Source organism: Motacilla alba, chromosome 12 (genome assembly GCF_015832195.1).
Source record: "Motacilla alba alba isolate MOTALB_02 chromosome 12, Motacilla_alba_V1.0_pri, whole genome shotgun sequence".
Taxonomy (NCBI): domain Eukaryota; kingdom Metazoa; phylum Chordata; class Aves; order Passeriformes; family Motacillidae; genus Motacilla; species Motacilla alba.
This window is the reverse complement of record NC_052027.1, coordinates 8,862,231-8,889,547: the sequence shown is the minus strand read 5'-3', so window position 1 is coordinate 8,889,547 and position 27,317 is coordinate 8,862,231. Positions and strand designations below refer to the sequence as shown.

The 27,317-nt window shown below is 44.9% G+C and overlaps 3 protein-coding genes across 13 annotated transcripts in view; 2 read left to right on the top strand and 1 right to left on the bottom strand.

The window, feature by feature from the left end:
* PXK (PX domain containing serine/threonine kinase like) overlaps window positions 1-14,717 on the top strand; it is a 33,914-nt gene extending 19,197 nt beyond the window's left edge. The window contains exons 11-19 of one of the 9 annotated variants that reach the window (XR_005258344.1): window positions 715-832; window positions 1,272-1,350; window positions 3,443-3,491; window positions 4,253-4,330; window positions 4,745-4,831; window positions 5,470-5,539; window positions 6,438-6,500; window positions 9,786-10,171; window positions 13,223-13,241. Coding sequence is in view for 8 of the 9 variants with exons in the window: in XM_038148692.1 (XP_038004620.1) it covers window positions 715-832; window positions 1,272-1,350; window positions 3,443-3,491; window positions 4,253-4,330; window positions 4,745-4,831; window positions 5,470-5,539; window positions 6,438-6,500; window positions 13,223-13,419 (741 nt within the window). In the remaining variant the exon portion in view is untranslated. Of the gene's footprint in view, window positions 1-714; window positions 833-1,271; window positions 1,351-3,442; window positions 3,492-4,252; window positions 4,331-4,744; window positions 4,832-5,469; window positions 5,540-6,437; window positions 6,501-9,785; window positions 10,696-13,222 lie in introns of those variants that run through there. The other 8 variants (XM_038148695.1, XM_038148694.1, XM_038148699.1 and 5 more) reach the window with 8 other exon arrangements.
* Window positions 14,082-18,982, bottom strand: PDHB (pyruvate dehydrogenase E1 subunit beta). Its single transcript, XM_038148700.1, has 9 exons — window positions 18,765-18,982; window positions 18,499-18,606; window positions 18,365-18,427; window positions 18,246-18,281; window positions 17,849-18,134; window positions 17,016-17,126; window positions 16,301-16,392; window positions 15,888-16,029; window positions 14,082-15,593 (listed from the first exon to the last, which is right to left on the bottom strand). Exons 1-9 carry the CDS (start codon window positions 18,900-18,902, stop codon window positions 15,448-15,450), a joined length of 1,122 nt encoding a protein of 373 aa, XP_038004628.1. The 5' UTR covers window positions 18,903-18,982; the 3' UTR covers window positions 14,082-15,447.
* A 221-nt stretch (window positions 18,983-19,203) lies between these two features.
* Window positions 19,204-27,206, top strand: KCTD6 (potassium channel tetramerization domain containing 6). 3 transcript variants are annotated; one of them, XM_038148701.1, is made up of 3 exons: window positions 19,204-19,329; window positions 24,480-24,588; window positions 25,804-27,206. In XM_038148701.1, exons 2-3 carry the CDS (start codon window positions 24,562-24,564, stop codon window positions 26,488-26,490), a joined length of 714 nt encoding a protein of 237 aa, XP_038004629.1. In that variant the 5' UTR covers window positions 19,204-19,329; window positions 24,480-24,561; the 3' UTR covers window positions 26,491-27,206. The 3 variants fall into 3 exon arrangements, with proteins under 3 accessions (XP_038004629.1, XP_038004631.1, XP_038004632.1); XM_038148703.1 differs by lacking the exon at window positions 19,204-19,329 and adding an exon at window positions 19,475-20,694; XM_038148704.1 differs by lacking the exon at window positions 19,204-19,329 and adding an exon at window positions 20,724-21,464.
* The last annotated feature ends 111 nt before the right edge of the window (window positions 27,207-27,317 follow it).

The window sequence follows — 27,317 nt, the reverse complement described above, 5'->3', positions numbered from 1 at the left end:
TTGCCCTGTTGCGGCAACATCATTCCCTGCCTTTAGGCTCTCATTGTAATAAATTCTGTGCAGCATCACGAGAGAGCTGCTTGCTGACCTTGCTAAACAAGTTCTACTGTGTTGTCAAAGAAGTGATCACAAGTTCATGGTTAGTCCAAATCTGTTAGTGCCATCAAGGCCTCTTATAGTACGAGGAGCCTCTTCTGTTTAAACATGATTCAGAAATCTTGGAAATATGCTGTCTGGGAGCTCAGCATGTATGTACAGCTCGCCCAAACTTAAGGAGGGGCAAAAGAGACTCTCCTAGTTTGTTTGGTATGCATTTTTTCCCATCTTTTTATCTACTTCCCTGTAAAGTGACAGCTGGTCATTTTATGAGTCTCATTTTTTGCTGTTTGACTTAGCTAGGAAAGTGTTCTTGGCTGGGACTTCTGCTGGTGTGTAGATCTCTAAACTGCTTTGTGAAGGGTTTACTACTTCACACATTTTTACACAACATGACTACACTGCTCTCCCATTTGTATCATCTTGTACAGAAAGACAGCAGAGGCTGCTGTAGCTTGTAGCGTGAAGATTTCATTTGAGCTACAGTTATGCCGGGAAATGGCTGTGGTTAGGACTGCATTAATGGTTCCTCTTTTCTGTCTTTACATGCAAGATCACTGGGTTAACCAGTTGTGAAAAACTAACAAGTTGTGGTTTTACTTTTTTGTTCCCTCACAGACTTTAGAGGGCGTTGATGTTCATTGCTTTGGACACTTACTGTACGAAATGACCTATGGGAGACCTCCAGACACGATTCCAGTGGAGAGCTTCCCCCCTGCTCCATCAGTGTTTGTTGGTTAGTATGCAGTGCAGAACATCTCAGTCTCAGCTGCCTGGATACACTCTTAGACTTTACCTAAGCTGAAGTGCTGTGAAATAGCAGCCTGAGATCTTTGCACCCTGTGACCAGAAAGAATTAGCAATTTGGTCAAATACAAAATGTGTTCTTCATCAAATATATGTAGTGCATGAGTAAAACTTTTTTAGCTGAGTGATAAAGCAGTGTTTAGCAAGTAATGAGATGCCTGGATTCCCTTGCCTCATGTCTAACATTCTTGAAAAGTTTCTGTGTGTAATAGTAATGCTATAATAAAAACCACATGACACAGAGCTTCATCACTGCTTGGTTGATGCAATACTTAGGGGAGCATCAGAAGCAGTGCCAAATGTTAATTCTAAATCATTTGCTGTCCTGCTGTGCAAAAATGTGTTCATTCTTATTCTTTCTTTGGTAGTGTCAGTGTTGGAGTCCATTCTGACTTGTGAAGCTCTGAAGAATGGGATGCCAACTGTCTCACGGCTCTTACAGATGCCGTAAGTCCTGTTTGACTTGTTTTATACTCATAGCAATGTTTTAAATTATTTTAGGAGGAAGAAACTTTCTGCTCTTGTTCCTCTTTAGAAAGGTTTGCTTCTTGTTCTGAGGGATGTGTCCCAGGTGAAGCTTGATAGGCTTTCTAGAACCCATCCCTTGTTAATATGTGTGTTTAACGTTTCTTTGTCTCTTGGTGTGTTGGAGCTGTTATATATGCACTTTATTTTGCATGGTTTGAATTAATCCAGACATTAAAGTAATGCAAGCATGGTTGAGATCATGTACAGATTGATTTAAAGGATTTAGAATAAGGAGTCTTTTTGCATGTTGCCTTCAGACCTAGTTCAGAAAGTTCTGCCATCAGTTCACTTAGGACTGGCGAAATGCATCTCTTGCTTTGCTCAGGAGCAACATTCAGAGCTGCTCTGGGTCTGATATGTAGAATGGAAGTTCTGTCTGATTTCTTGCAGGGGTGGCTTAGGGATTCTCTGAAGTGTAGACAGAATAAATTTCCTTACAGGCTGCCCTTCAAGTATGCAGTGCAGGGGGGGCAAGGCCAGGATGCAGAACAGGAGCACTGTCAGTGTGCCCTGAGCGGGGACCACACCTGTCTGCAGTGCCACCCTGCCTGCAGTTAGGGCACAGCATTCCAGGGAAATTGCTGTCCCCTGCTGGGACATGTCACCAGCACACTGAGCATGGAACCACAGTTCTGGTGGGAGGTTCTTTTATTATTTCCTAATGTCAGATGCTGTAGCTGGGGCCTCCTCAATGGCAGATTGTCCATACCTAAATCTGCTCTCACAGCAGATTGCAGTGCGTTTAGAGCCTGCTCTGAGGTTCAGATTTCTTGGTTGGGAAAGTCACTGCAGCCTTCAATTCCTTCTTCTCCTCCCCTCCTCTGATTTTTAAGGCAAGGTAGAGAGAACAATGGAAGCAGAGTAGAAATACTGTGGGAAAACTCTGTGAATACAGAAATATACAGGTGTTTAAAGATGTTAATAAACAATCTATGCCCAGCTGCATTTGATATGTAAGATACTATATTACATTCCCTTCATACCAATTCTCTTTACAAAATCTTCTACATAGGTATGCAATGCAATTAATGTAATTTAAAGCAATTAATATAATTTAAATATGTATTTATTATAACCATAAGAACATGTAATCTGAAAGGGTCAGAAAATCCTGTAAACAAGGATGAACTTTTATGGATTTTTGAAGTATTTTGAAATTTGCTTTATTTCTGAATTTTTCATTCTCCTGAATTAACTTGACTCTAGATGGGAATTCATTTTCTCTAGTATAAGCCTGTGATAATTTTCCATAGTGAACAGCAACTCAGAAATATTTATCTTGGAGCCAGGATTGAGATCTCTCTGTGACAGTTTTCTAGTATGTTCTCCAGGACAAAGTATCTTGAAATGGGCTAACCAGTTTATTTTCAGACTACCATTGCCCTCTAGTGTCTTTGTTTTGGATGGAAAAGGATTAATCATTTATTGTGTTTCTGCTGATATCACAGAGGGGAGAGCAAAAATATTACAATATTTGCTTTAATTGCCTTTTGTAGAGGACAGGCAAGAAGGCAGATATTTTCAAATGTTAAGTTCACTTGATCTTTCACATGTTCCTTGTTAATTCTAAGACAAGGGTTGTGCTAAGAGAAGTTTTTTTAACAACAGCTATGATTTTGTTTTGGTGAAATTTAAAATAAAGTCCCTGGAAATTATTTTTTTAAAATAAAAAATCCATATCCTTTTAAGGAAAAGGTATTCTCTTCTGGGGGGAGCCTTTCTCAGCCTTTGATAACTGTACCTGTTCTATCCACTTTCAAAATATCTCACACAAACCAGTTTTCTCAGCCATAAGTAGTGGCTTCATTCTGAGGGTTGGATGTTGCTAATCTTACAGCAGTGCTTAGAAAATAAGAAGGAGTACATAGAAATCTGTGGCCAAGGGTTGAGGACAGAGAAGCAAAAGGAAAAAGGGGCTTTAAGTGAACAGTACCAGTAGTATTCTTGTTCTGGTTTTGCCTGTCTCTGGGGAATAATATTCCTCTTTTTAATTTTTTTTATCAACTCACAGATTATTCAGTGATGTCCTGCTAACAAACTCTGAGAAACCACAGTTTAAGGTAGAGTTGAACACTGATTTGCTGATGTTTGTGGAAGTGCCAGGATGTGGGTAGCTATATATTAATTGACTGAGGGGGTGGAGGAGAGCTGGCTTGATTTGCCTCCATGGCTGCTGCCATCAGTGCTTGGATTCCTTTGCCACACTGTCCCTGAGAACGCTGTGCCACCCTTGGAGGGGAGCACGATGTGCCCCAGGGCTGTTCAAGGGCGGCTGCTGGACTGGAGCCCGTTTGTGTGCCTGCTGGTGATGCTGTGTCTGAGCAGAGGCTCTGAGCCCTGCTGGTCCCTTGCAGTGACAGGAAACACATTGCAAGCACCTGGGGAAGCCACTTTTGCTACCTGAGACCAGCAGCACCTTGCTGCCAGCTCCAGCACTGGGGCATTTCAGGGGCCACATCTGGTCCCCCTGAGGAGCTGCCCCAGGGTGCTTCTCCTGGAGGATTTGTGCCCTGTGTCTTGTGTTGTCAGCCTCATAGAAATTTGGGGATGTGACTGGAGTCTCAAAGTAGTTATCTGTCCTTGCCTTTAGAGTATCCCTTCCAGGGTCTGGGGTTTCTTTGTCCCTGCTGATCTGTAGCTAGATTTGGAGTTGAAAAACATTCATCTAGAGTCTTCTTTTCTGCTTCACTAAAGGAGTAGTGTCACATCTTGGGGCTTTAGATGAGAAATGTCATCAGATGAATGGTGAATTTTGATCAGTGAAGTTGTGCTTTCCTTTATCACATTTCGTGCTCTGATTTTGTTCCCCATTCTGTATTAGATTCCTACTAAGCTAAAAGAGGCACTGAAAATCTCCAAGGAATGCATAGAAAAGCGATTAACAGAAGAACAGAAATTGGTAATGGTCTACATTTCTTTATTTCCTACAGACATTTCATTTCCTCTTGTCACTTTTACATGCAGAAAGTGAGTTTTTACTCAAAAGTGATTTTGAATAATAAAGGCTTTCACCAGCAGATTTGCCTTCCCAAAAATGCAACATGAGGAGTTGTATAACAGCTGTTGACTGTATGGCATTTCACTGTTTTAAGAGGTGCAGTTTCACAGGTAGTGGCTCCCAAGTTAGAGAATCATTTTAACTTCAGTACAAGTCTGCATCCTCTACCAGAATCAGTAAAGGAAAAACTAGAAATTAAAAAGGAAATCCAAACATACAAAGTGACTACAGTGTGTTTTCTTGTACCCCAAACATTGTTTTCAAACATTTGAGATCTTACTATGGTCTTTTTCTATTTTTTCCCTAATTTTGCAGATTCACCAGCACAGAAGGCTGACAAGAGCTCAATCTCATCATGGCTCTGAAGAAGAAAAAAAGAAAAGGAAGATCTTGGCACGAAAAGTAAGCAATCTTTAAATAGGTTTCTCCCACAGAAAAAGATGTGTTTCTTTTTGTAATGTTTACTATGCACAGGTTTAGCCATATGTACGTGACTCTACTCCTTCCTGTGTTTTTCTGCACTACTTCCTGGTTGTTTTCACTTCTTTAGCTAAAAAGATTTGCTAAAAAGTTTAAGTTACAGTGGTAGCTGACTTGCATATTGGTGCAGCCTGTTTGAGGTTGCTGAACCAACCAGTCTTGGTTAACAGCTCATACCCAGCTGAGCTGCTCTGCTCTGTCCCACTCCCTGGGGAGGAGTTGGAGCCTGCAGCAGTGTCTGTGTTCCTCTTCTTTTCTGGGAAGGGGGGTGTGTGTCAGTTTCCTTCCTTTCCCTTGTGGTCAGAGGGCACTGGAGTTCCCTGGGGCCTGGCTAGGGATATTTGAGCACAGAACAGCCTTGCTGCTCTTGTAACCACATCAGTGTGTGCTGGGTATGGGCAGAGGGGTGCTGAGCATTGAGAAGCATTGTGTGATACAGTGGATGGCTGTTACAGATCTGTGATACAGATGGCTGGCACAAATCTGGGTGTCAGTTCAGTCCTTTCCATAGAAAGTCATTATTCATTGCTATCTTCCATTTCCTCTGCTCCCTTTTATAGAAGTCAAAACGCTCTGCCAATGAAAGTGGGGAAGAACACTCAGCCAAATACAGCAACTCAAATAACTCAGGTAACTACAGAGAGAGGAATTTGCTTCTATACAGCTGTGTCAGTTTTTCTGTTGTTACTGTCATTTTCTGTCTGAAAAGAGTTGGCATTACCAACACTTTACATATTGGATACCAAAGTCTGGTATCACTGTTTTGGGTATTTAATAATAAGTAAATGGAGGGTTTAAAAATATTGTCGATGTTATATTTTCAGCTGCTGAATTTAAAGTAATGCCTCCTCTCTTCTGTGCCCCATTCCTCAAAAAAATTACCAGTCTCTTCATTCTGTTTGATATTTGAGTTGAATAACAACAACATCCATTACTTGGGCCATTAAATAATGTAGTCTTCAGGGAGACTTTCTGGTGATCTGTATCTGTATTACATAGTAAAGTGTTAAGATGAATGAGAAAATTATGTGTTAAATTGCTGCTTCAGTGCCAAATTTTAAAACAACAGAGCCTTTGACAAATTTTCATTTAGTTAAAAGGTATGCTTGGTACTATGGAACAAATAGATTACCAGAGTTGATTTACTTGGCTAAAATGTGTCCTTAAATGCGTCCAGCTTATTGTGGAGTAGAGCAACTGGCTGAAAATCCTCTCTTAGGAGAGATGTGGTGCCACCCATGCATTGGCACAACTCTTAAGGTGAACAGAGTTTGTATGCTGTACTCCAACTGCCTAAGCAGCAGAAATGTTTCCCACTGAGAAATACTGAGGGCATTTCCTGTGCCTTTGGGGCTTCTCTCATACTCTCAGTGTAAAGCCACTGCTGCTGTGAATGGGTGTATTTCCCAAGATGTGAAAGCAGGATTGGATTTTCAGTCAATAAAATTGGCTTGCTTCCAGCAATCTGTCGTGTCTGTGCTGAACTGCCATGTCACAGCTGTAGTTACTTGACTGTTGTTTTATTCAGCAGGCTCTGGGGCGAGTTCCCCTTTAACATCTCCATCATCCCCCACTCCGCCCTCCACAGCAGGTATGTCCAAGAATCATTACAGCTTTTATCTTTTTTATGTTGTTTTTTTATTCCCTCTGCCCCTCAGTGGTGGTGTTATTCCCAAGGATGATCAAGAGACGATGGTTTTCAAGGATGGAACACTGAGTTACCTTGTGGCAGCCTGAGTGTGGGCTTGTGCTCTCTTTTGAGGGTCATAGAGAACCTTCTTGTAACAATAACCTTTCTGAGATACACATGATATGATTTACCCAGGGTGGACCTGCTTGCTTTGAAGTCTGTGTCACTCCAGGCCTACCCACATTGCAACTTTCCAGGCATTTTCTGGGCCTCGTGTTGCAGTATGCATTTGTTCTGGTGTTAATGGTCTGTTGACTCTGAAATACTGCTTGTTCATCCCTTGTTTCTTTGTTCTTTTTATTCCTGTACTGCTGTGATTTATTTTCAGGAATTTTAGGTGTGACAAATTCGGTGGCTTAAGCTTCATAAATCTCCCCAGTTCTGCTACACTCCATTGATAACCCGGTAGAGTTCACAGAAACAAATCTAGAAACAAGATTGATTTGGGTTAAAAATAGTATATTATTTTTGGCCGGCTCTGTTTTTCAGTTTGCTGGGTGGCTGTGCAGAGAGTTTTGCTAATGTTTAAGACAGGTGTGGGAAGTGGTGAAGAATCTGCTTGAGTGGGCAATAGAAATGCTCTGACAGTTAATTACAAATCTGAATATTCAGCAGTAGTGGATATGCTTCAGTCTGAAAGACTGGAAGAGGAGCACTGGCCAATATTAATAACAAAAGATGTTTACAGCATACATTTCCAGAGGGGAAGCAGCCCATGGCATTGCAATTTTTTTATGGTGACTCTTGCCATAGGATTTCTAGTCCCAGGAACTTTCTCCGCAGCACAACTCATTAACCAAAGCAATGCAATCAAATTTGTCTTTGCTGTGGATAGTCTTTCAAAGGACACTGCAGTCTGTGTGATGTAATTCAAATCAGTCATGCTGAAATTCAAATTAGTAATTTCTCCTTCAAGTTGAGGGCATGAGAAGTGTGTGTTGTAGGAACTAACTTCTCCCAGTTAGCCAAGGCAGGATAATGACTGTTACTGTGTTGCACAGTAACGGTGCTGTTCTCTGGCTGCACTGACTGTCATCTGGAGAATTTGTTGCCAGTTCTGCCGGGGCTTCCATAAGGAAGCAGCTGAAACGCGGCTCCAAAATGGACAGATGTTTAGAAAGCATTTTCCCCCTATAGAACTACTGTTTAGTTATGTTCTGACTTGGACTTCTTGGAACTTGGTTGAAAGCTTTTTCAAGTTTTAAGCATGGGATGCAGGTTTATGCACAGATGTGGATCAAAATAGCTCAGGTTTGTGCTCAAAACTTGTCTCAGCTCAAAGCATATTGTCACAGTGTGTTTGCTGGTCATCTTGTGCCAGTGTGCTCCTATGACTTGTGGGGATCAGCCCTGTCTGAGCAAGTGCTTGTGGCCCTGCCTGTCCTCACACTGGGACGTGCCTTAGTGAGCTGGTGGCTTGGGTGCTGTTTATGAGCTGTAAAGCCAAGTGTCACGTTTTTAGGAATGCTTTTGTGAGTAGAATTCGTAGAAGAAATTTCAGATATTAATTCTGAGAGAAAACTAGATTTTTTTTCACCAGCAGTGTTGTAGTTTCAGCTGTTCTAAGCAAGCCTGCTTTTACTGCCTTGAGGAAAGACACACCGGTCCTGTGCTAGGACTTTGTTTGTGACAAGTGATGCATCTGTAGCTTGCATTTCTCTCTTCTGATTTCCTTGTACTTACTAAGGATATTTACCTCTGTACCAAAACTGCTCATGGGTGTCAGTGTGGTGAGATGATTCTCAAAAAGGCATTGAGGCTTTCAGTCTGTCCATCTGATTTGGTATGGCCGTGTTAGAACTGGGGCCTCTCAGAGCATCCTGCTGATAGAATGCCATGACAAAACTAAGGCTGATGAGGAAAAGTGCCCTCAGGAGAAGCTTTTGCTCTCACCCTGGCCTGTAACGAGTCCTACATAATGTGGGTGTGTGAAGAGAGAGAGACACTGACCAAAGGGGAGTGGGCAGCAGGCTGACATGCCCTGGGGAAGGAACCCCTGGGGAAGGAACCTCATGCAGGGGGTTTCTCATGTGTGTTGAGAGGTTTTTTTGTCTCTGAACAAAAGGCCTTGAGAGGCTTGGCTTGCAGCAGAGGGCTTGGGAGAGTCGATGGAAAACAGAGTGAGGAATAAAACCATGGTTGGCTTCTGCTGTCTGATGGCAGCTGCAGCTGTAGGACTGAGAGCATGGCCTGCTCTGAGGGGAAAGGTTCCTCTGGAGATGTTGGCTCTCATGGGCTGTTCTCATTGGTGAGAATGTTTTGGGCTGGGGGTGTTGCAGGTACTTGGCTTAATACATATTTGAAATGCATGGTTAGATCATGCAAGTGACTCTAATGTAACATCTTGTGTTTTAGACATTCTCCTGGTGTGGTTCTTTTTTCCTCCCCACAATTCTTTGCTTCTGCTGTGATAATCTGTTCATTTTCTTTGTGGCTGTGAGCAGTGGCTAGGATCAGAAGGGGTGCAGAACAGTGTGGTATGGGTTATTTAAAATTTCACTGAATATTTTCTAAATCAAATAAACCTGTAAGATCCAGCAAGATCTCTTTCAACAGAGAGAAATTTGGAGGATGTCACTTTTGCTTCTCTGGACTTCCCTGCAGAAATAGTGAAAGAATTGTACTTAACAATCTTTTTCTGTGCCAGTTGTTCTGAATCCTTCCAGTATGACACACGTTTCATTGGCACCCTTATGGTGCATCCTTCCTGCCCCTCACCTTCCTGTGAAACAGTTGGAATGCTTTAGGAAATGCTTTTCCTGAGTGTCTCTGACCATAAGTGTGAATTCAGGTGTTAATACAGCAGGAAGTGTTTCTTGAACTGAATGGATTTAGTCTTCTGTGGCTAATCTTCCTGCAGATTTCTTTCTAAATCTCTCTAAATGCACTTTAATCCTGTAGAGCTTGAATTATGGCATGTGCAACTGGAAGCATGGATGTTGTATTTGTTGATCAAGTATAATAATGCTTAGAGCATGGAAAATTGTGGTTCATTTTTCAGAATTGAATGAAGTTTTGTAAGTGTAATATGAAATAGTCAATCTGCTGTCCTCATATTTGTCAGTGAGTAAGAATGTATTGATTTCTGTACTAACTTTTCAGCTAACAGTGTCTGTTTTTCTCACTTTGACACGAGAACTGGATGATTAACTTGTGTCCTCTCTCTTTCTCTGCTGTCTTCAATAGAGCATGCATCATTTTGAACGTGAATTTTCGGAAAAGTAAGCTAATGCTGATTTATCTCTTTAAAGATGCTCTGTTTCTGAATGGGAAAGTTGGATGCAAATCTTGAAGTTGCTTAGTATTGGGAGGGAATAGAACAAAAAAATCTGAATGTTCTTACAGATTATTTTAATGAAATACAGCATCTTTAAAAACTATCACTAAAATTATTTTCTTTGTTCACATCCCATTCTCAGCCAAGTTTTTTATGCTATTTGCACAATTGCTGTCACTTTAAATTCATAATTAAGTTTTTGTTTCAATTCAGGCATCAAGTTTACAGCATCTGATTTACTTCCTATTCCTTTTAACACACTCTTTTAACAAAAATGTCCCTGTAAAAACCCTTGGTAAGTTCTTGTTTGAGTGTTTTATTCTTACAACTGCATGAATGAATGTGTGTTTGCAGGCAACGTCCTTCAACATATATTTTGGAAGGGCCTAGTGATAGCTAAGCACTTGTTTCAAATGTTTTTTCTAGTAAAAACAGGAAAATATTTCACTGTGGGGCAGAACAATTTCCTCTGTAGATGTAAATGTATATGAATGCATGTGTGTGAACTCAGATTTCTTTTGCACCACTTGTGTCAAGAAGGGAAGGACAGCTTGGTGTTGATTACCTAACTGAAGTGAATGGATTTGAAGACTTTTGAATCATGCTCTTAATTAACAGGTTCAATATGTAATGCTCAGAGCTAGTCAGATGCCATTCTGAACCCTGCATGTATTTATGTCTCACAGCAGAGCTCAAGTGTAAGGGTGTAATTCTCTGATAGCAGTTTCCCAAGAGTTTCACTACATGATGTTGTTCAGCAGCTCAATTTCAAGAATAGTGAGTCCTGAGGGATTTAACAATTTTCCAAGAGGAAAGGTGATCTCTTTTCTATTCTTGTAAAATAACCAGCCCAAAATTTGAAGATAACACATGGAATCTTGGCCTACTAATAGTGATCCAAGCATTTTGTGTCCTTTTTGCCCTCTGTGTGTCAAACATGTGCCTTCTTTCACCACATGTCACCACTGTATTTGTATTCCCTGGCCACTGCTTTCGTGGTCATTCCCTATTCCATCTTTGGAACAACTACTTGCGTAGTCTCTTTCAGCCTCACCTTGCAATTCCAGACAAAAATCTTGTCTTTGTTCTCTGCAGTTCTTGCATCTCTTTGAAGCCATTTCTTTTGTGATTAGCTGCTCTTGGTGCTTTCACAGCAGTTTACATGATCTGTTTGGAGGTAGGTTGGTGCACCAGTCCTGCAGGGTCCTGCCCTGACCACTTCAGCCACTGAATGGCTACTTGGACTGTTCTTTGTCATGTTCTTCCTTTGGCCAAGTGCTAAGTTTTTTCTTTCCTGGCATCCATCCACAAGAGAAACAGGACTCTAATGCTGGGAATCTTTTGTCAGTATTTCTAACAGTAAATTGATGTACATCTTTGGCAAGTGTAAAAAGCAGATTTGTATAAGTTAGAAGGCCCCAGTATGCAATTTATTTCAGTTTGTGCTGCCTTTGTGTGAAGTTTTGGTTACCTCAGAAAGCAATTGATTCACTTGCAACGGGCATGTTAAATTGTTTCAGTTGATCTCTGGTGTTTCTATTAGGACTTGAGTATTTCCTCTGGAAGGGAAGAGAGTGAAGATGAGCTCAGTGTGTACTTCAATGCTTTGTTTTCACAGAAGGCTTTTGTGCCAATGAGAATTTCTCCTGAAGAGCTGGAAGTGCTACAGGCACAGCACATATTAATGTACACTGCCAAAATTGGATGCTTTGTGTGAATACTCTGCATTTTGAGCTTGCTCTCATATAGGAAAAGTCTTTCTTCAAAGACTGGTACAGATAGAAAATGAGGGAATTTTGAATTATGTCTTTCATCTAGTATAACTGCTTGTTTTAATAACAGCAGTTCTGTTTTTACTGTTACTTGTTAGCCTAAAAACAATTGTTGATGAGGAAATGAGAGACAAATGGAGCACAGAGAATTTTTGACTGCTTTTTTTCTGTAGTTGAGCTTTATCCTTCATCAAATCCCTTTTGGGTCTGAGTGCCAGTGTCACATAATTACTTGATATTTGCTCACTTCTACCAAGCAGTCCTACTTCAGGAACAACAGTCTCTTGTTTGCCTTAATGTTGTTTTACTTGCCCAGTATCACAGTTCTTGCCACTTACAGTACATTCCTCTTTGTAGGTCAGAGCTACTGGAGGCAAGTGTTAATAGGTGCCATTTGTCTCTTCAGTCTTCCTGTGGCATAACTCATGGTCTAGATGATAGAGTTCAAATTCACTGCTGAGCAGTACCAGGATATTAATCATTATGCCCCATCTCCTTCCAAAATATGAGACAAGATGGCCCCTTATTGTTTGACTCGTGTAGCAGTGATGGTGCAGCGTGCAGCAGCAGAGCTGCTCAAGATCAGGGTGCTTGGGAGAGTGCCTGGGGTACGTGAGGGAGGCCACCTGCCTGGATCTGAACTGCCAGGAAACAGCTCCATGCCTGCCTGGGTCTGAACTGCCAGGAAACAGCTCCATGCCTGCCTGGGTCTGAACTGCCAGGAAACAGCTCCATGCCTGCCTGGGTCTGAACTGCCAGGAAACAGCTCCATGCAGGCCCTCACTGCTGGAGCAGCTGCATGTCCCACCGTGGGCTCCGGCTTCCCAGGGAGTCAGCACGTGGAGGCTGAGGTTGGGTGAGAAGCAGAAAGTGGATGTGGCTGGCATAGAGAGCAAGGGACAGAGTACAAAGGTGGGAACGGGAGAGGCAGGCTGGAGGTGTGTGTGACAGTGTTGTGATTCATTCAGTCTGTCAAAACAACCACGTGTTACAACATATTTGGAGAAAGTCAAACAGAACTTTGGAAGTGTGAAACACTTCCGGAAAACTCTATCTGCAGTTAGTACTCTAAAAATGAAGCATAATCTGGCCAAGCAAAATGGTCATCACAGATACTACAGTGATGTGGATCTTCATTCGTAAGATTGTAAAGTGAGTTATGTAAGTAGGAAGAGGTAGTAAAATTTGCTTCCAGTCTTTGTTGCTGTTCATGTCCCACAGAACAAACTGCCTCACTAGGGAGAAATAGGAGAAGCTGAAGCTGGGAAGTCCCGTTCAGCGATCTCTATTTTCCTTGGTGCAAGATCACATATGAGTCATGTTTTGCATCTGAGTCCTGAGGCCCTTCAGGCTTCATTTCAGAGGTATCTCAGATGACATGACATCTCACCTGCAGATAGAGGGATTTGATCACTTTGGCATTTTTCATCTGTTGTGTTCTTCACACTCCACTGGCATTCAAGGGATGACGGGACTAGTGCAGGACTGACCAAGTCCAGCCACGCAGCCGCAGGCCTCTGGGGCACGACGTGCCTGCCATAACCAAACTCCATCTTCTCTCCCCAACTTCTCAGGAGCATCGTCCATACCCCCAGCGCCGCCCCCGCCGCCCCCGCCACCAGCAGCTCCCCCCCCGAGCACAGAGGCGCCCACGGCGCGGCCCGACGTCAGCGCAAGCCGCGGAGCCTTGCTCAGCTCCATCCAAAACTTTCAGAAAGGAACTCTGAAGAAAACACAGACGTGCGACTACAGTGCTCCCAGGATCAGCTGAGGCCACTGCGCACGCCAGGATTCAATTCCCTCTCCCCCTCCTGTGCTGACCCTCCTGACCAGCAACTGACCCACCAGCACACAGCAGCTGCAGCTCCCTTCTCCCTGGTTTCAGCTTTCCTGAGCAGCAGCACTGCCCTGCCCGAGCTGCTCTGCCCTGCTGGGATAAGTACTCCGGTCTTTACTTGGCTGCAGGAACTGTGTTCTCTAGCTACAGCTTCAGGGGTACAGCAACTCCTATATAGCTGAATAAAAAAATCTGAAAATAGGAATGACCACGATGATGCTAAATTAATGCATTCCTCCTAGCTCCATTCCACCCCATTGCCCAAATTACAGGAATGTAGTTTTAGTCTGCTCAGTTTTTCAGCTCTTTTCGTGCACTTGTAACTCATCTTAATTCTCGCTGTATGGAGTCAACAATTTGTTTTACAGAATCCAACCCTTAAAACATACCGCACAGGTGAGGGAACTGGAGAATTAAATCTTATTCCCACCATGTTTTGCTGGTGGATTAAAATGCTGTCTGATGAAACTTGTTTAAATGGACATCCTACCTGCAACTCTAGGGGAAAGTTTTTAAATGAGGAAGCAGTTGAAGTGGGAGGTTATAGGGCACTGGGATGTTATTGTTGATTTAATTAAATGAAAAGTTACTTCAAGTTAATTCTATCATTTAAACTTTATTGAAAGATCCTTTTTGATTTAAAACCTTAAACAAATTGCACTTTAAAGGATTATAGATAATCCATTTTTTTAAATTCAAGTACATCAGTGTTTGTTACTATGCAGAGAATGTCTGTACAAAGTTTCATGTAACCTGTGATATTCAGTCATTTTTATTAAAATGTTAATGGAATTCCTTCAGCAGCATGTGGTGGGTATGTTCCAGTGGGATTCAACCTCCAAGCCAGAGCTCCCAAGAACTGAACAGCACCTCTGCTAAAGGAAATACCCTGGGGAGTATTCCTGGCTCTGCAGAAACAGGAGCCAAGCTCTTCTGTCTGCTTACAGAAGATGCTCTCCCCCCATTTACCTGAGGGGCAGAACAGACCCTGCTGCACAGGCTCCTCAAGGCAGCTTTCCCTCTGGCCCAGCAGCTGCTGAGGGAAGCCTGGCAGAGCTCCCTGGGCTGCAGTGACCTCCTAAAGGCTGCTCTGAATGTGTACCAGCTCTTCATACACAGTCCACACACCTGCTGCTTAAGCTCAGTGCAGCTGAATAAACTAACTCATTTTGCACTGCAAGAACTATAGTAAGAGTGTGCTGTTGTCAGCCCAGGTGGGGAGTTAAAAAAAAAAAAAAAAAAAAGGAAACCACAAAAAACTTAAATAGTAAAAGCAAAGCATCTGGGCATTTTTTTAATCACTGTTACGTAGCAGCTAGTAAGGAAAATTTAGGTATTGTTTCCCATCACATAGTGGAAAGGTTCAGGATCTTTATTTAAGCTCTTGTACAGAAGCCTTTCTGCCTGTGCAGAGTGCTCTTCCAACCAGACACAGCCACCGTCTCTACACCCAGCCCCTGGGCAGCCACAGCCTCTGCTCAGAGCTGCAGGGAACCGCTGCACTGACGGGCTGGGCTTCACTCATCAGCCTGATCATTCCTCTTTAATGAGCCTTGCAACCACAGGCTCCTGCAGCTGTACAGCATTCAAGGCCTGCTCTTGCTCTCTGCAGCTCTGCACTCAATCACTGCTGCAGCAGATTCTACACAGCTCCTCTGGTACTCACAAGCCAAGCAAAACCAGAGGATTTTTCCCTCACTCTGGATTTAGAACAGGGTTTCTCCACAAACAGTAGCACTAACCCAGCTGTACTGTTGAACAAACAAGCATTACCACATGCAACATTGTTGCATACAGGAAGTGTGGCTTGCAGGGTAACCCCATATAAATATTTTGGGAGGTCACTATACTTTCCCCACTGTACAAAAGGTCATGGAGCTTATACAACAGAAATTATGCATACAACGTGCCCAACACCAAGACTGCCTTGTAGAGCAGGATTTTAAAACATCTATTTACAACTTATATATTCAAAGCTTTTTTCACTGCAAATACTATATCCTTCACTTGAGGTATGCTGTTATCCTCTAAGATTTTTGCGTAAGGCATGGGGACATCAGCACCGGTGACACGCACAGCTGGAGCATCCAAGTAGTTAAAGGCAGGTCCTGAAACAGAAGACAGTGTCAGGTTGCCAAGTACCATGCTTTTATCTTGATTCAATTTCTGAATCTCACTCCGTTTAAACAATTTTGTTCCTGTAGCTCTAATATTCCAGAAGGCAGTGTTCTGGCTTGTGTTCATGCACTCCGGGGTTTGGCCACCCACCCTGTGAAAATCCCTAGAGTAAGACAGCTCCAGCTTGTCTGATGGAATCTCTAACCCTGCTATTGCCCGGCTTCATCAACAATAATCAGGATTTAGAGTAGGGAATGAGATCAATGTGCTGTGAAACTGAGTACCTTCCATGATCCTGGCACAGATTTCAGCTCCTACTCCAAACTGGGGCCAGCCTCCTTCTACAGTCACCAGGTGGTTTGTCTTGACCACGCTGGCTTCCACTGTCTCGATGTCCATGGGTCGAATGGTTCGCAGGTTTATGACCTGGGGAAAGGGACAGTGTGAGCCTGGCTGTGACCTGAGCCTGTCAGCCACCACAGGGCCCCTCAGCACTTTCAGCTCTTCTGACTCCAAAGACGAGACTTAGTAACATTTCTAACTCAGAAACTGAAAGGCACGTGCTGCTAGGGCACTTGCAAGTATTAAGACTCTTGCAGTTAATACACTCAAGTCTTGCAGAACTTGAACAAGATGATGATACTTTCCCCCCCCCCCCACTTCAGGGAAAGAGAAAAGTAATCCAAACCCCACTCACCTCACACTCTACACCTTCTTTAGAAAGTACAGCAGCTGCTTCCAAACAATGGCCAACAGGTCTTGAGTGTGCCACTAATGTAACATGAGTTCCTAGAACAGAAACAAGTGTTAGAAAACACTTCTTGAGACTTAAAGTTTTTTTCTAGACCTCAGGTTCCTTTCAAGGTAGCATTAGGATTCACTTGCAAATTTTAGGTTCTTAGATTTATTTAAAATACTATGCCCAGACACAGTATGAAGAGAGGAAAGACCATGTTAAGACACAAATTTTGCCCTTGAATTCAGGGAACTGAAGAGGTATTTAATATAGTTTTCAGATTATCCTATTCAAATGTTCAAATAATTCAGAGTAAATTATGAACAAGTGGGCTGAAACACTACAGTGATCTCTTTTTGCATTTTGACCAAAATCACATACTTAGGGGAGGAAAAAACTGTTTCAGCCATCACCTACCCAACCTATACTAGAGAACAAATCCTTCATGGAATCCTTTAGAAGGGAATAGTTTAAGCTGAGCTATGGACAATCAGGTAATATTGTCTTGTAAGGGCAACAGAACATGAAACCACACTACTGGATAAAAGAACATTTGAACACTTAACATTTGAAATACTTTTCTGTGCCCCGTGATAGCAGTACCCTGGATAGACGAGAGGTTAAGAAAAGTCCAAGCATGTCAATTAATAAGGAAACAAACGCATTCTCAGCTTACCTTGCTTTTCTATTTTAGCTTTCCCAATGGGAATAACAAATTCCTTTGACTGTGCCTGTTCAGACATTTCAAAGGGAACACCATAGAGTAATTCACTTTCCAGCATCACAACTGGAAGGAAACATAACTGGGTTAGTGTGCACACCTGCAGGCACAGCCCTGCGCTGACCATTAACAGTCCTGCAGCTCAGGACAGCAAACCCACCCGGGCAACAAGGGAGTGAGGACTATGTTTCAGAAGGAATTAAAAAAAAAAGTAAATCTAAATCTTTACTTCAATAATAAATTATTAAAAAATTTCTACAACTACTCTGAAATGAGGTGAGCTATTTTACTTTTGGTACATGACAGTACCATCACTAGTTTTAGAAAGGTCTCATACTTTTAATTACTGTTTGTGAAAAAATGAAGTCAAAGGTTGCCCTGCTCTTGAATAAGGACATTCTGAATTTATCATCTGAATTTCATGATCTGTAAAATTGAGTTACCTAGGCACTATATATGCAGGAATATAATATAATAATTCTCCTAACTCATCTTCACCCTTTTTAACCCCTTTTATGATAGATTTATAAATGCTTCCAGGTTTCCTGGTTGATACCAAACTAGCACTAAAACTGTGCACTGGCAGCAGCACAGAATCAGTCCACTGTTACCATGGCAGGGGACTGTCAGAGAAAGCATGAATCCCTCTGGGTCTTTTTATGTACCCTAAAACTGCAGTAAGTCAACCTCGAGTGCTTTAGGGTTTAACCAATCTTTGTTTTTGTGGGGAAAACCAGACACTCCTTAGGATCCGGTGCCAGGTATTGCTACCAGCTGCTGGTGCCCACCTGGATTATCATCCCGGATGGATGCTTTGAGCAGCCCTTTGGCATCCTCTGCACTCCAGGGGCTGACGACTTTGAGGCCGGGGCAGTGGCCGTACCAGGCGGCGAAGCACTGCGAGTGCTGGGCGGCCACGCCCGCCGAGGCGCCGTTGGGGCCGCGGAACACGATGGGCACGGAGATGGAGCCCGCAGACATGTAACAGCTCTTGGCAGCAGAGTTGATCACCTGATCGATCGCTTGCATCGAGAAGTTGAACGTCATGAATTCACACACCGGTCTCAACCCTGCCTATTAAATGTATTGAAAATTGGTTTTTATATAAAAACATGAAATTGTTTTCTTGACTTAAAAACAGTCTAATTTTCAAACCCAGAAGTAGAGGAATGCAAATGTACAAACCATAGCAGCACCGACAGCGATTCCTGCAAAGCCCATCTGAAAGAGAGGGAAACCAAGGGATAAGGACCAGGGAGCAGCTGATGGAGGGATCACCAGCGTGGGAGAGAGGGCAGCCTTACCTCGGATATCGGGGTGTCGATCACCCTTTTGTCCCCGTACTTTTTCCAGAGACCCCTGGAGATCTGCAGGGTAGGAGAAAGGAGTCAGGGCCCGCCTGAAGCCCCTTCCCGGGCCGCCACCGTCCCCCACATACCTTGTAGGCGCCATCGTACTGTGCCACCTCCTCGCCCAGCAGGAAGACGCGCTCGTCCCGCTCCAGCTCCTCATCCAGCGCCTGGTTCAGCGCGTCCCGCACCGTTACCTGCGAGACAGCGGCAGGCGCGCTGAGCGGGGACCCGCTCCTCGCATGCCGGGAGTCACCCCAGCCCAGCAGCGCAGTCACCTCACCGCCCGCCCGCCCCGGGCCGGACTCTTCCCCGGGGGACGCGAGCCCCTCTCCGGGGCAGCCCTCCCCACTACCTGTATGGCGGCGGCCGTGGACAGGCGGAAGCCCCTGCGCTGCTGGAGGCGCTGGAGCGGGGCGGCGGCGCTGGGGCCGTGCGGGGCGAGGCGGGCGCCCAGCGCCAGGTGCCGCAGAGTCGCCGCAGCCGCCGCCATCTTGCCCGTGTCCTCTCGCCCTGCGGCCGCCGGGCCCCGCCTCCGCGCCTCTCGCGAGAGGTTCCGCGGCGCGCGGGCGGCGGCGAGAAGCGCGCGGCTTTCCTGCGCCACTTCCGGCACCGGGGCCGTGCGGGGACCCCCCGCGGGGCCGCGCGTGGCGCGCGCCCGAACGCCCCGCCCGCGGCCCCGGCCGGGCGCGCGCAGCCCCGCGGGGACGCGCCCGCGGGGACGGGCCCGAAGCGCCGGGCGGCCCCGGGGGCGGCGGGAGCGCGCGTCCCGGCCGCGCCCGCCCGCCCCGCCCCGTCACCCACGGCCGGGGCGGGGCTCGCCGGGACACTCCCCCGCGCCGGCGGCTCCGCTCCGGGCTCGGGCACGGTCCCCGCCGCCGCTGCCGCCGGGCTCCGCCTCAGCGCCGAGAGCTGCGCCCGTGAGTGCCGGGCCGGGCGGGGGGCGCGGGGCCGAGCCCCGGGGCTGCCCCGGCTGGGGGGCGGTGCGGGGCGGGGGCCGCGGCCGCGGAGGGGAGCGCGTCACGGCGGGACGGCGCGCAGCGGGGAGCGGGGAGCGCGGAGCGGGGCAGGTGCCGCGCGGGCTCCCGGGGCCCTGCCCGGCCGGGCGCGGGGAGCGGATGCCCCGAGTCGGGGTGGGGATGGGACAGCTGTTCCGGGGGTCCCGTTCCCGGTCGTGCACGGGGGGGATGCCCGGCGGGAGCCCCGGCAGGGAGGGTCTGGGAGCCGTGGGCTTCGCTCCGGCCGGGGAGGGGAGCGGGTCCCGCTTCCCCACGGGGAGAGGCGGCAGAGCTCAGGGGGCTCTGCTTCGGGGCGGGGGTCAGGCCGCGGACTCTTGGGTCACTTGCGGGGAGAGAGGCAGAACGAGTTAATTCCCAGCATCTTTGCTGAATCACTGTGATCCGGGGGAGAGTTCTTTTACCGCGATCTCGTTGGCTCTTCTGGGATGGAAACGGGCACTTCCCGGCTCCTGCTGAAGCCCTGGACCCCACTCGCGGCTTTCAGGGGATATTTCTGTCCCGTTTGCTGTCACTCCTTAGTCCGTACGTGTGCTAAGCCCCATCTGTGTGCAGGGAGGCTCTGTGTTTCTGACACCAGCCGTCAGAACTGTTCAGAGACATGTTTCCTCAATGGAAAAACACTGGTTAATATCACAGAAGCAAAGTACATCAATAAACCCCAATTATTATCACAGGTCCTTGAAACCTGAGTGCCCTGGGTTGCTTCAGCAGGACCAGGCTGGATTTTAGAGTCCTCCTTTGGGTCTGTTATAGGAGGGCAAAATCGTTCTGGGATGTGGGCTCTTCCAACAAGAAGCAGTTGAAATAAAGGTTTGGAATCAGGACTTAAAACAGGATGTCAGAGAGCTCCTTGGGGAAGGGATGGAAACTTAGGAGCTTGGAATTTATAGTGAAGCAATTAAACATAAAGGAGTGAAAATGTTGGGTGGCTAGTGTGAGCGTTTCTCCGTCCTGCCTGAGGTAGAGACTGACAATTAGTAAAGAACAACCCAAGAAAAGCAAGAGCTAAGTTAACTTCTAATAAACTGCATTAGTCATGATAAACTTGACTTGTGTAGAAGGTGGTAGGGGCTTTCTTTAGTGAAGCTGATCTGCTGAATTGCCAGAAGATTTGGTAACTGGTTGTTTTGAGAACGCTCCTCCTCCTCACTCCCCTGGTTAGGGTGGCACAGAGCTGGAACTCAGGGGTGCTCTGCAGACCATCAGCTCACTGTAGTTTGGTGTAGAACAGTCAGCGCTGGTGCTGCTCTGTGTTTGTCAGTTCAGGTGAGTCACCAGTAATTTACAGTGAGAACTTGCCTTTCACATATTCTGACTGGCTGGGAAAGAGAGGTTGTCCCTGTACAGCATAACTGTTTCTTCTCATCTTGTGAAATCTAAGTGTGAGAGGCAGGGAGCTCTCAAAGGGGGTGAGTAGCTGAAATGCCAAGTGTATGTCAGAGTCTTACCTTGCTCTTTTTCATTTTTAAGTTGCCACTGCTAGAATTCCTTCCCTCTCTCTATTGATGTAGGAATCAAAGGTAACTCTTGAGGTTAAACAGCTTGTGCTGTAATATGGATACCAAATATTACCAAATGCCTATGAAAGACTATTGCCACAAGTAAATCCCTTAATTCTTTTGTTTGGAAGACTAGGTGAAGAACATTCAGAGCAAATCAATGGTCTGTGCCTCTTTGACTTAGAGCAGCTTGGTGTATTTCTGCTCCTCCTTTGAGTAGCTGCATGCTGCACCATTGCAGGGGTCTCTCCAGGAGACCTGGAGTCCCAGCAGTGTGAATGCCTGGCAGGGCTGCTGCCATCCCTGGCCTGAGCGTCTGTGTGTGTCTGTGTGTGTGTTTTCACAGGTGCAGACGTTCATCTGACTCTTAAATGCTTTCTTTGAATTTCAGCTTGCAAACTGGTTTGCAGCTCTGTTCTGGGAGAAGCCCTGCTGGAGTTAGTGGCACTACCTGTTGCAGCAGGGTTGCTGATAAACAGCCTTGTAATCCTCTGAGTCATAACATGTGAACTAAGAGAGAGCGTTTTATAAATGCAGGTATCCAGTTTGGTGTGTTGAGTATAAAGTGATGACCTGAGTGCTTTTCTTGCTTCTCACTGTGCCATTCCAGTTGGGGCTGTGGCAGGAGCCCCAGTGACCGTGTCACTGCTGTGTGTCACTGCTGTGTGTCCTGTCCCTGCACGCAGAGCAGTGTCACCACAGCAGGACTGTGGTTTGACACCGTCCGTGCACTTCTGCTCCCACCAGAGAGGGACATCCCTTTTGGCTGAACTGTGTCAGCAATTTGTCTGACTGAATTTCACTTTAAATATTTTTTGTGGTTATCAAATGTAGGCTGCCTTGGGATATGACTGCATGTCATCTGTAATTTGCTGTCTGGACAAGAGTAGCTGCCTTGGCAAGCTTGTCCCTGCATGCAGTCCATTGGTGTGTGACACAAGGACAGAGCTGGCTTGAGGCTGCCTGTGCTGGGGGCTGGATGGAGTGTCTGCCCACCCCCCTGCTGATCACTGTATCCCATTCAGGAGGTTTTAAAGCATCATTGAAAGGGCATGTGTCATGAAGGGTGTCCATCCTCAGCCTTGCTGTGATGTGGTTGGTGAGTCCTTAGCTCAGGTTGTACCCAAACTAAGCTACTTTCACCTGTGAAGTTGTCCAGAAATTCAGAGCTCCCAGGCTGACGAGGGAAGTAGGGAAGAGTTGGGATCACTCTCAGGCATTTTGGGATGGCCTCCTGGTATCATCCTTTTGTGTGGCACATCTCGCTCCAGCACTGGTTTGCCAGGGAGGACTGTGTGTGCCTTGTGGTTCTGGGTCCTTACACAAAGGTCACAGAGATTTCTCCATGCCCCTTCTATGTTGAGGGCTAAGTTTGTTCCAGATAATTGCTCTTGTAAATTTTTCACTCTGGTCTTACACGGCAGTGCTGTGATCAAAGATTAAATAATGCCTTTGCACCGGCTTGCAGTGTCATCTCTTTCTTTCCCTGATGAAGTCTTGATTCATCTGTATTGGACTTACATGCTGACCAAAATAAAATCATATTCACTAGTTAAAATAGCACTGATGGACATCTCTGCCTTTGAAATATTCTGGATGTGTAATTTGAGTTAATTTTATTAGGACTGCAGATCTCTTCTGTCATGATTACTGGTGAGGTTTCTGGCTGGCTGCATCATTTCACTTTCAAGTGAGTATCAGAAACCTGTACCAGTCTCATATGGTTTTAATGCATCTGCATGTTGTCCTCATCTTGTACTTGGCCAGAATAACACCTTCAAGTGCTAGAATTTAAAAGGTCTGGTTTATTGCTCAAAATTTACAAACTGTTCTTGAGTGAAAATGAAAAAAAAACCTCCAAAAAACAAAACCAAACCAAACAAAAAAAAAACCCCACAAACAACCCACAAAAACCCCAACCCCCAAAACCCCCCAAAAAACAAAACAAAATTAAACAAAAAAACAAACAGCAAAACTCTGAAAGAATTGATGTCTTGATTTGTGAGCAGTTAAAAAAAATAATTATAGAGGTTGGCAAAAGAGCTGGCGTTCCAGGTTTATCTGCTGTTGGGGGATGTGCTTTAATGTACTCTCTTGAGGCATACTCTGTCTCTAATTTGTAAAAATAGGATCCTGGTATGACTTGTTCTGTATCTTAGTATTCTTCAGTCTTCTGTTGTCTGACCTCACTATTTTCATATACTGATTTTGGTTTTTTCCACTCTTTAATCCACCTGAGAAGCAGCCGGGGCTGTTCTTGTGCTGCTGGGTCCCAAAGACTTGACCTGCTGAACGCTGTTTTGCCCAGGCTGTGGATTTGGGCAGGGCAGAGAAAGGTGGGATGTGCTCCCTTGTTTTGTGGTGAATGAAACCCACCTCATTTCCTAGGAATGAGAAAGGCAAGTTATCTTTTTCGGTTGGGAATTAAGTGAACATTGAGTTGTTTTGGAACGTGGGGCTCTGGCTTGGCTAAATCTTTGTGCTGCCTTTAGCTGGGTGGCTGTATGTTGAAGTTTGTTAGTAAAGAGGATGGGACCAGAAGTCTTGGGAACTGTGTGGTCTTTTAAGATGTAAAAATAAACAAAGCTGAGAAGCTCTACCCTACTTAAAACAGGCTGACCTAAATTTTCAGCAATTCTAGCAGAGAGGCAGGCTCTGGGTAGGGATAAAGGCTTACTGCTGACTGGCTTCCCTGTCCTTCCATCGCTTGACAAGGTTGACAGGCCACCTTTGGCAAATCAACGCTGGACTCTGAGGTCATTCACTTCCCCCTTCTTGAGCTGCACAGCCTGGCTGTGGATTTGCCTTGTGCTCCTGTGGACAGTCCCCTTGTTATGCAAGTCAACAGTTCAGCATCTTCTGGGAAGTCACAGCATGAATCTCTTCTCAAATTGCTTTTGTTGGAGTGTGTTGACAGCATGTTAGATGTCCCCCGGCTTGTCCCTACAGAGATTGCTTTTGAGAGCAGGTGTCTGAGAAGTCCTTTCATACTCTTTGTCTGTAGATTAATGTTCTTGCTATCAGTTGCAGTTCTCCACTACTGAATTATTAATTCTGCAGTGAGGGTTTTTTTCTTCTTAGTGTTCATTGACTTTCATGCTTGATTTATTTTTCTGAGCAGTTTGAAACTGGAGCATGGGAATGTTGACTAATATTAACAGATCACGTGTGTGACCTCAGAGGTGGCTAAATCAACTTTTTAAATGGGGAAAATGACATCTGTCTTTTAAAGTACTCACAGTTTCCCAGGTGAAAGGTTGCTTGTGAACATGTGTTGCCCTCAGAGGCACATTGCTTGCTATTCAAGAAAACTGGGATGTTCAGGCAACTGGTGGAGTGGTTACGTGTGCTCCAGAGACAGTCCTGTGGGTAATGTGATGGGAGAAGGAGGGAAAAGAGGGTTTGCAGATTCTCCTGCTAATGTGACTTTGTAGCTGAATGCTTTCCTGGCAGAGAGCCTGCCTTTGATTGGAAAGCATTCCCTTGGTGTTCTTGTAGGTACTGATGGTCTGCCATGTTTTGTTCTGTGTTTGTGTGTGCTTTTTCCTGCAGGGAGATAAGAGGAGAGGAATTGTGTATCCTTTCAGCAGCCTTCTGTTAAACTTGGAATACCACAGCTCAAGCACGTGAACAGATGGATAATGGAGACTGGGGATATATGGTGAGTGCAACCGTGCCCTGTGCACTACAACTGGGCTTCCAAGGCATTGCAGCAAGAACCCTTCCAGATCTGCCTTCTGTAGATCCAGAGCTTCAGTCGTGAGAGAAGGGAAACCATGCCTGTTCAAACAGCTTTACAACAGCTTACACACCTTCCCCGGAGTGCTGAACACCTCCAGTGCAGTTTGTGGGGAGTGCCCAGGTTCACATTTGCTAGGGACAATCAGCCAGGACTGAACTGATGCCTTGAGCTCACTGTTACCATTTTCCTAACACAAAAGCCGAAAATAGTTTATGCTTTTTGCTCATTATTTTAAGGACTTCTCTCATTTTATTTATCGAGAAAAATATTTTTCTCCTTGTAAACCCTGTCTCAAACTAGACAAGCACATCTTATTTTCCTCCCCTTCTCATTCTGCTGCCATGCATATGTCTCTTTTCTCTGGCTGGCTGCAGTCCTGGTTGTTAGAGTTGGTGGCCAGATGGGATTTATGTTCTTTCTCTCTTGCTTCCTCATGTGCTATCTGGAATCTGATGCAGACTGGTTTGTGCTCTGCTCTTCACTTCTATGCAGCACGCTAATTTGTTAATAAATATTATTTTTAGAGTTAAAAGCTGAAAGTTCTTTTTCTCCCTTGCCTGTTTTAATGAAGCCTCTGAGCCAATGGATTATTTTGATTGTGAGCTCTTGGTCCTATGTTTAAACCTGCATTGTCTTCCTCTTTTGAGGGATAAAAAGAGGCTTAACGTTTGTTTGGCTGATTCTTTTATTTTCTTTTTTTTTTTTTTTTTTTTTGGTTTTGGTTTTGTTCTAGAATGAGAGACAGATTGTGAAAGGAAGGAACATTGCTAGGCCTCATTCTGACTAACTTGTTCTTCAGGAAATTTCTCTGTTCTCATTTCCCCATCTGTAGAATAGGAAAAAACTTGCTGCCTGAATGCTAAACTTGATCCTGCTACAGCAACTCAGTCGTTAAGATTTCTAAAGCATTCTGGAAATGTGCATTCTGCATGCTAAGTATCATCCTGTCTAGTTGCCAGTTGTGCCTTGTTGCTAGGTGGCTTGGATTTGTTCAGGTTTGAACAGCCCTTAGAGGCGTTGAACGGGAGCAGTGTGATTCCCCCAGATTTCCAGCAGTATGTGCCGTGTGTGTCAGCAAGGTGATCGAATCTTCTTGTTGGGGCTTGATAAACTCTGCAATTTCTCTCTTTCTAGATGACTGATCCAGTCACGCTAAATGTGGGTGGACACATGTATACGACCTCCCTCACAACTCTAACGAGATATCCTGACTCAATGCTCGGGGCCATGTTCAGGGGAGACTTCCCCACTGCCAGGGACTCTCAGGGCAATTACTTTATTGACAGAGATGGACCACTTTTCCGTTATGTTCTTAACTTTTTAAGGACCTCAGAGCTCACTTTGCCACTGGACTTCAAGGAGTTCGACCTGCTCCGGAAGGAAGCAGACTTCTATCAGATTGAACCCTTAATTCAGTGTCTTAATGACCCCAAGCCGCTGTATCCTGTGGATACCTTTGAGGAGGTGGTGGAGCTGTCCAGCACCCGGAAGCTTTCCAAGTACTCCAACCCGGTGGCTGTGATCATCACGCAGCTCACCATCACGACGAAAGTCCACGCACTACTGGAAGGCATTTCAAACCACTTCACCAAGTGGAATAAGCACATGATGGACACCAGGGACTGCCAGGTGTCCTTCACCTTTGGGCCATGTGATTACCACCAGGAAGTGTCGCTCCGAGTGCATCTGATGGAGTACATCACAAAGCAAGGCTTCACGATCAGGAACACCAGAGTCCATCACATGAGCGAGCGTGCCAACGAGAACACAGTGGAACATAACTGGACTTTCTGTAGACTGGCACGGAAAACAGATGACTGATTCTGACTCCACAGGAGCCACTTCAGTGATTAGCGACTTAATTGGACAGTGAACCCAAGAGAGTCTGGATTTTGACTAAGGCAACAATATGGGCTTTTTTTATACGACTATTTATTGTTTATCAGTGAGGACTGGAGGAGTTTCATTCTCTAGCAGCTCTATTCTTTTGTCCAGTTCAGAAAAAAAAACCGTGCATGTGCCTGTTCAGTCAAGACACCTTTTTGTTTGAAAGAGGGAGTCCGAAGAATCAGTACAATAGGGTATTTTGTGTCATTAACACAATTCTCTGACTCGACTCAAAGTGCTAAAATTACCTCTTGTTTAAATGGTTTCTAATCCATCTAATGCTATGACACTGGGAGCAAGAAACAAAAAAGATTTTAAAATGCAGTTGGGAAGAAGCTGCTATTGTGTAGACTAATTTAGTTTCTAAATCAATAAACAGTATTGTAATATCCTAGGAAAACAAATCCCACCCTTTAAAAGTACTTGATAAGTACAGTTTCTTACAGTTATGACAACTGTTTCTTTCTATGCATATAAATCAAGCAACCAAATATTATCTGTAGCCATGGAAATATGATTACAAATATTTATATTGGATTCTAAATGCAAAATGTCCCTGTGGTAGAATTCATATTTTTAATGCCTGGTGCAATATTATTCCCAAGTGTAATGCCTGCCAGAAAAAGCTAATAAAAATGTGAAATACAGAATACTGTTTTGTAATTTTTTTGTCTTTTAGAATTCCCATACTTAAAAAAATCAAACCCAACCACACATAAAACCTCCCACCCAAATCCTGTTTTATTGTGCTGCAGAGTAGT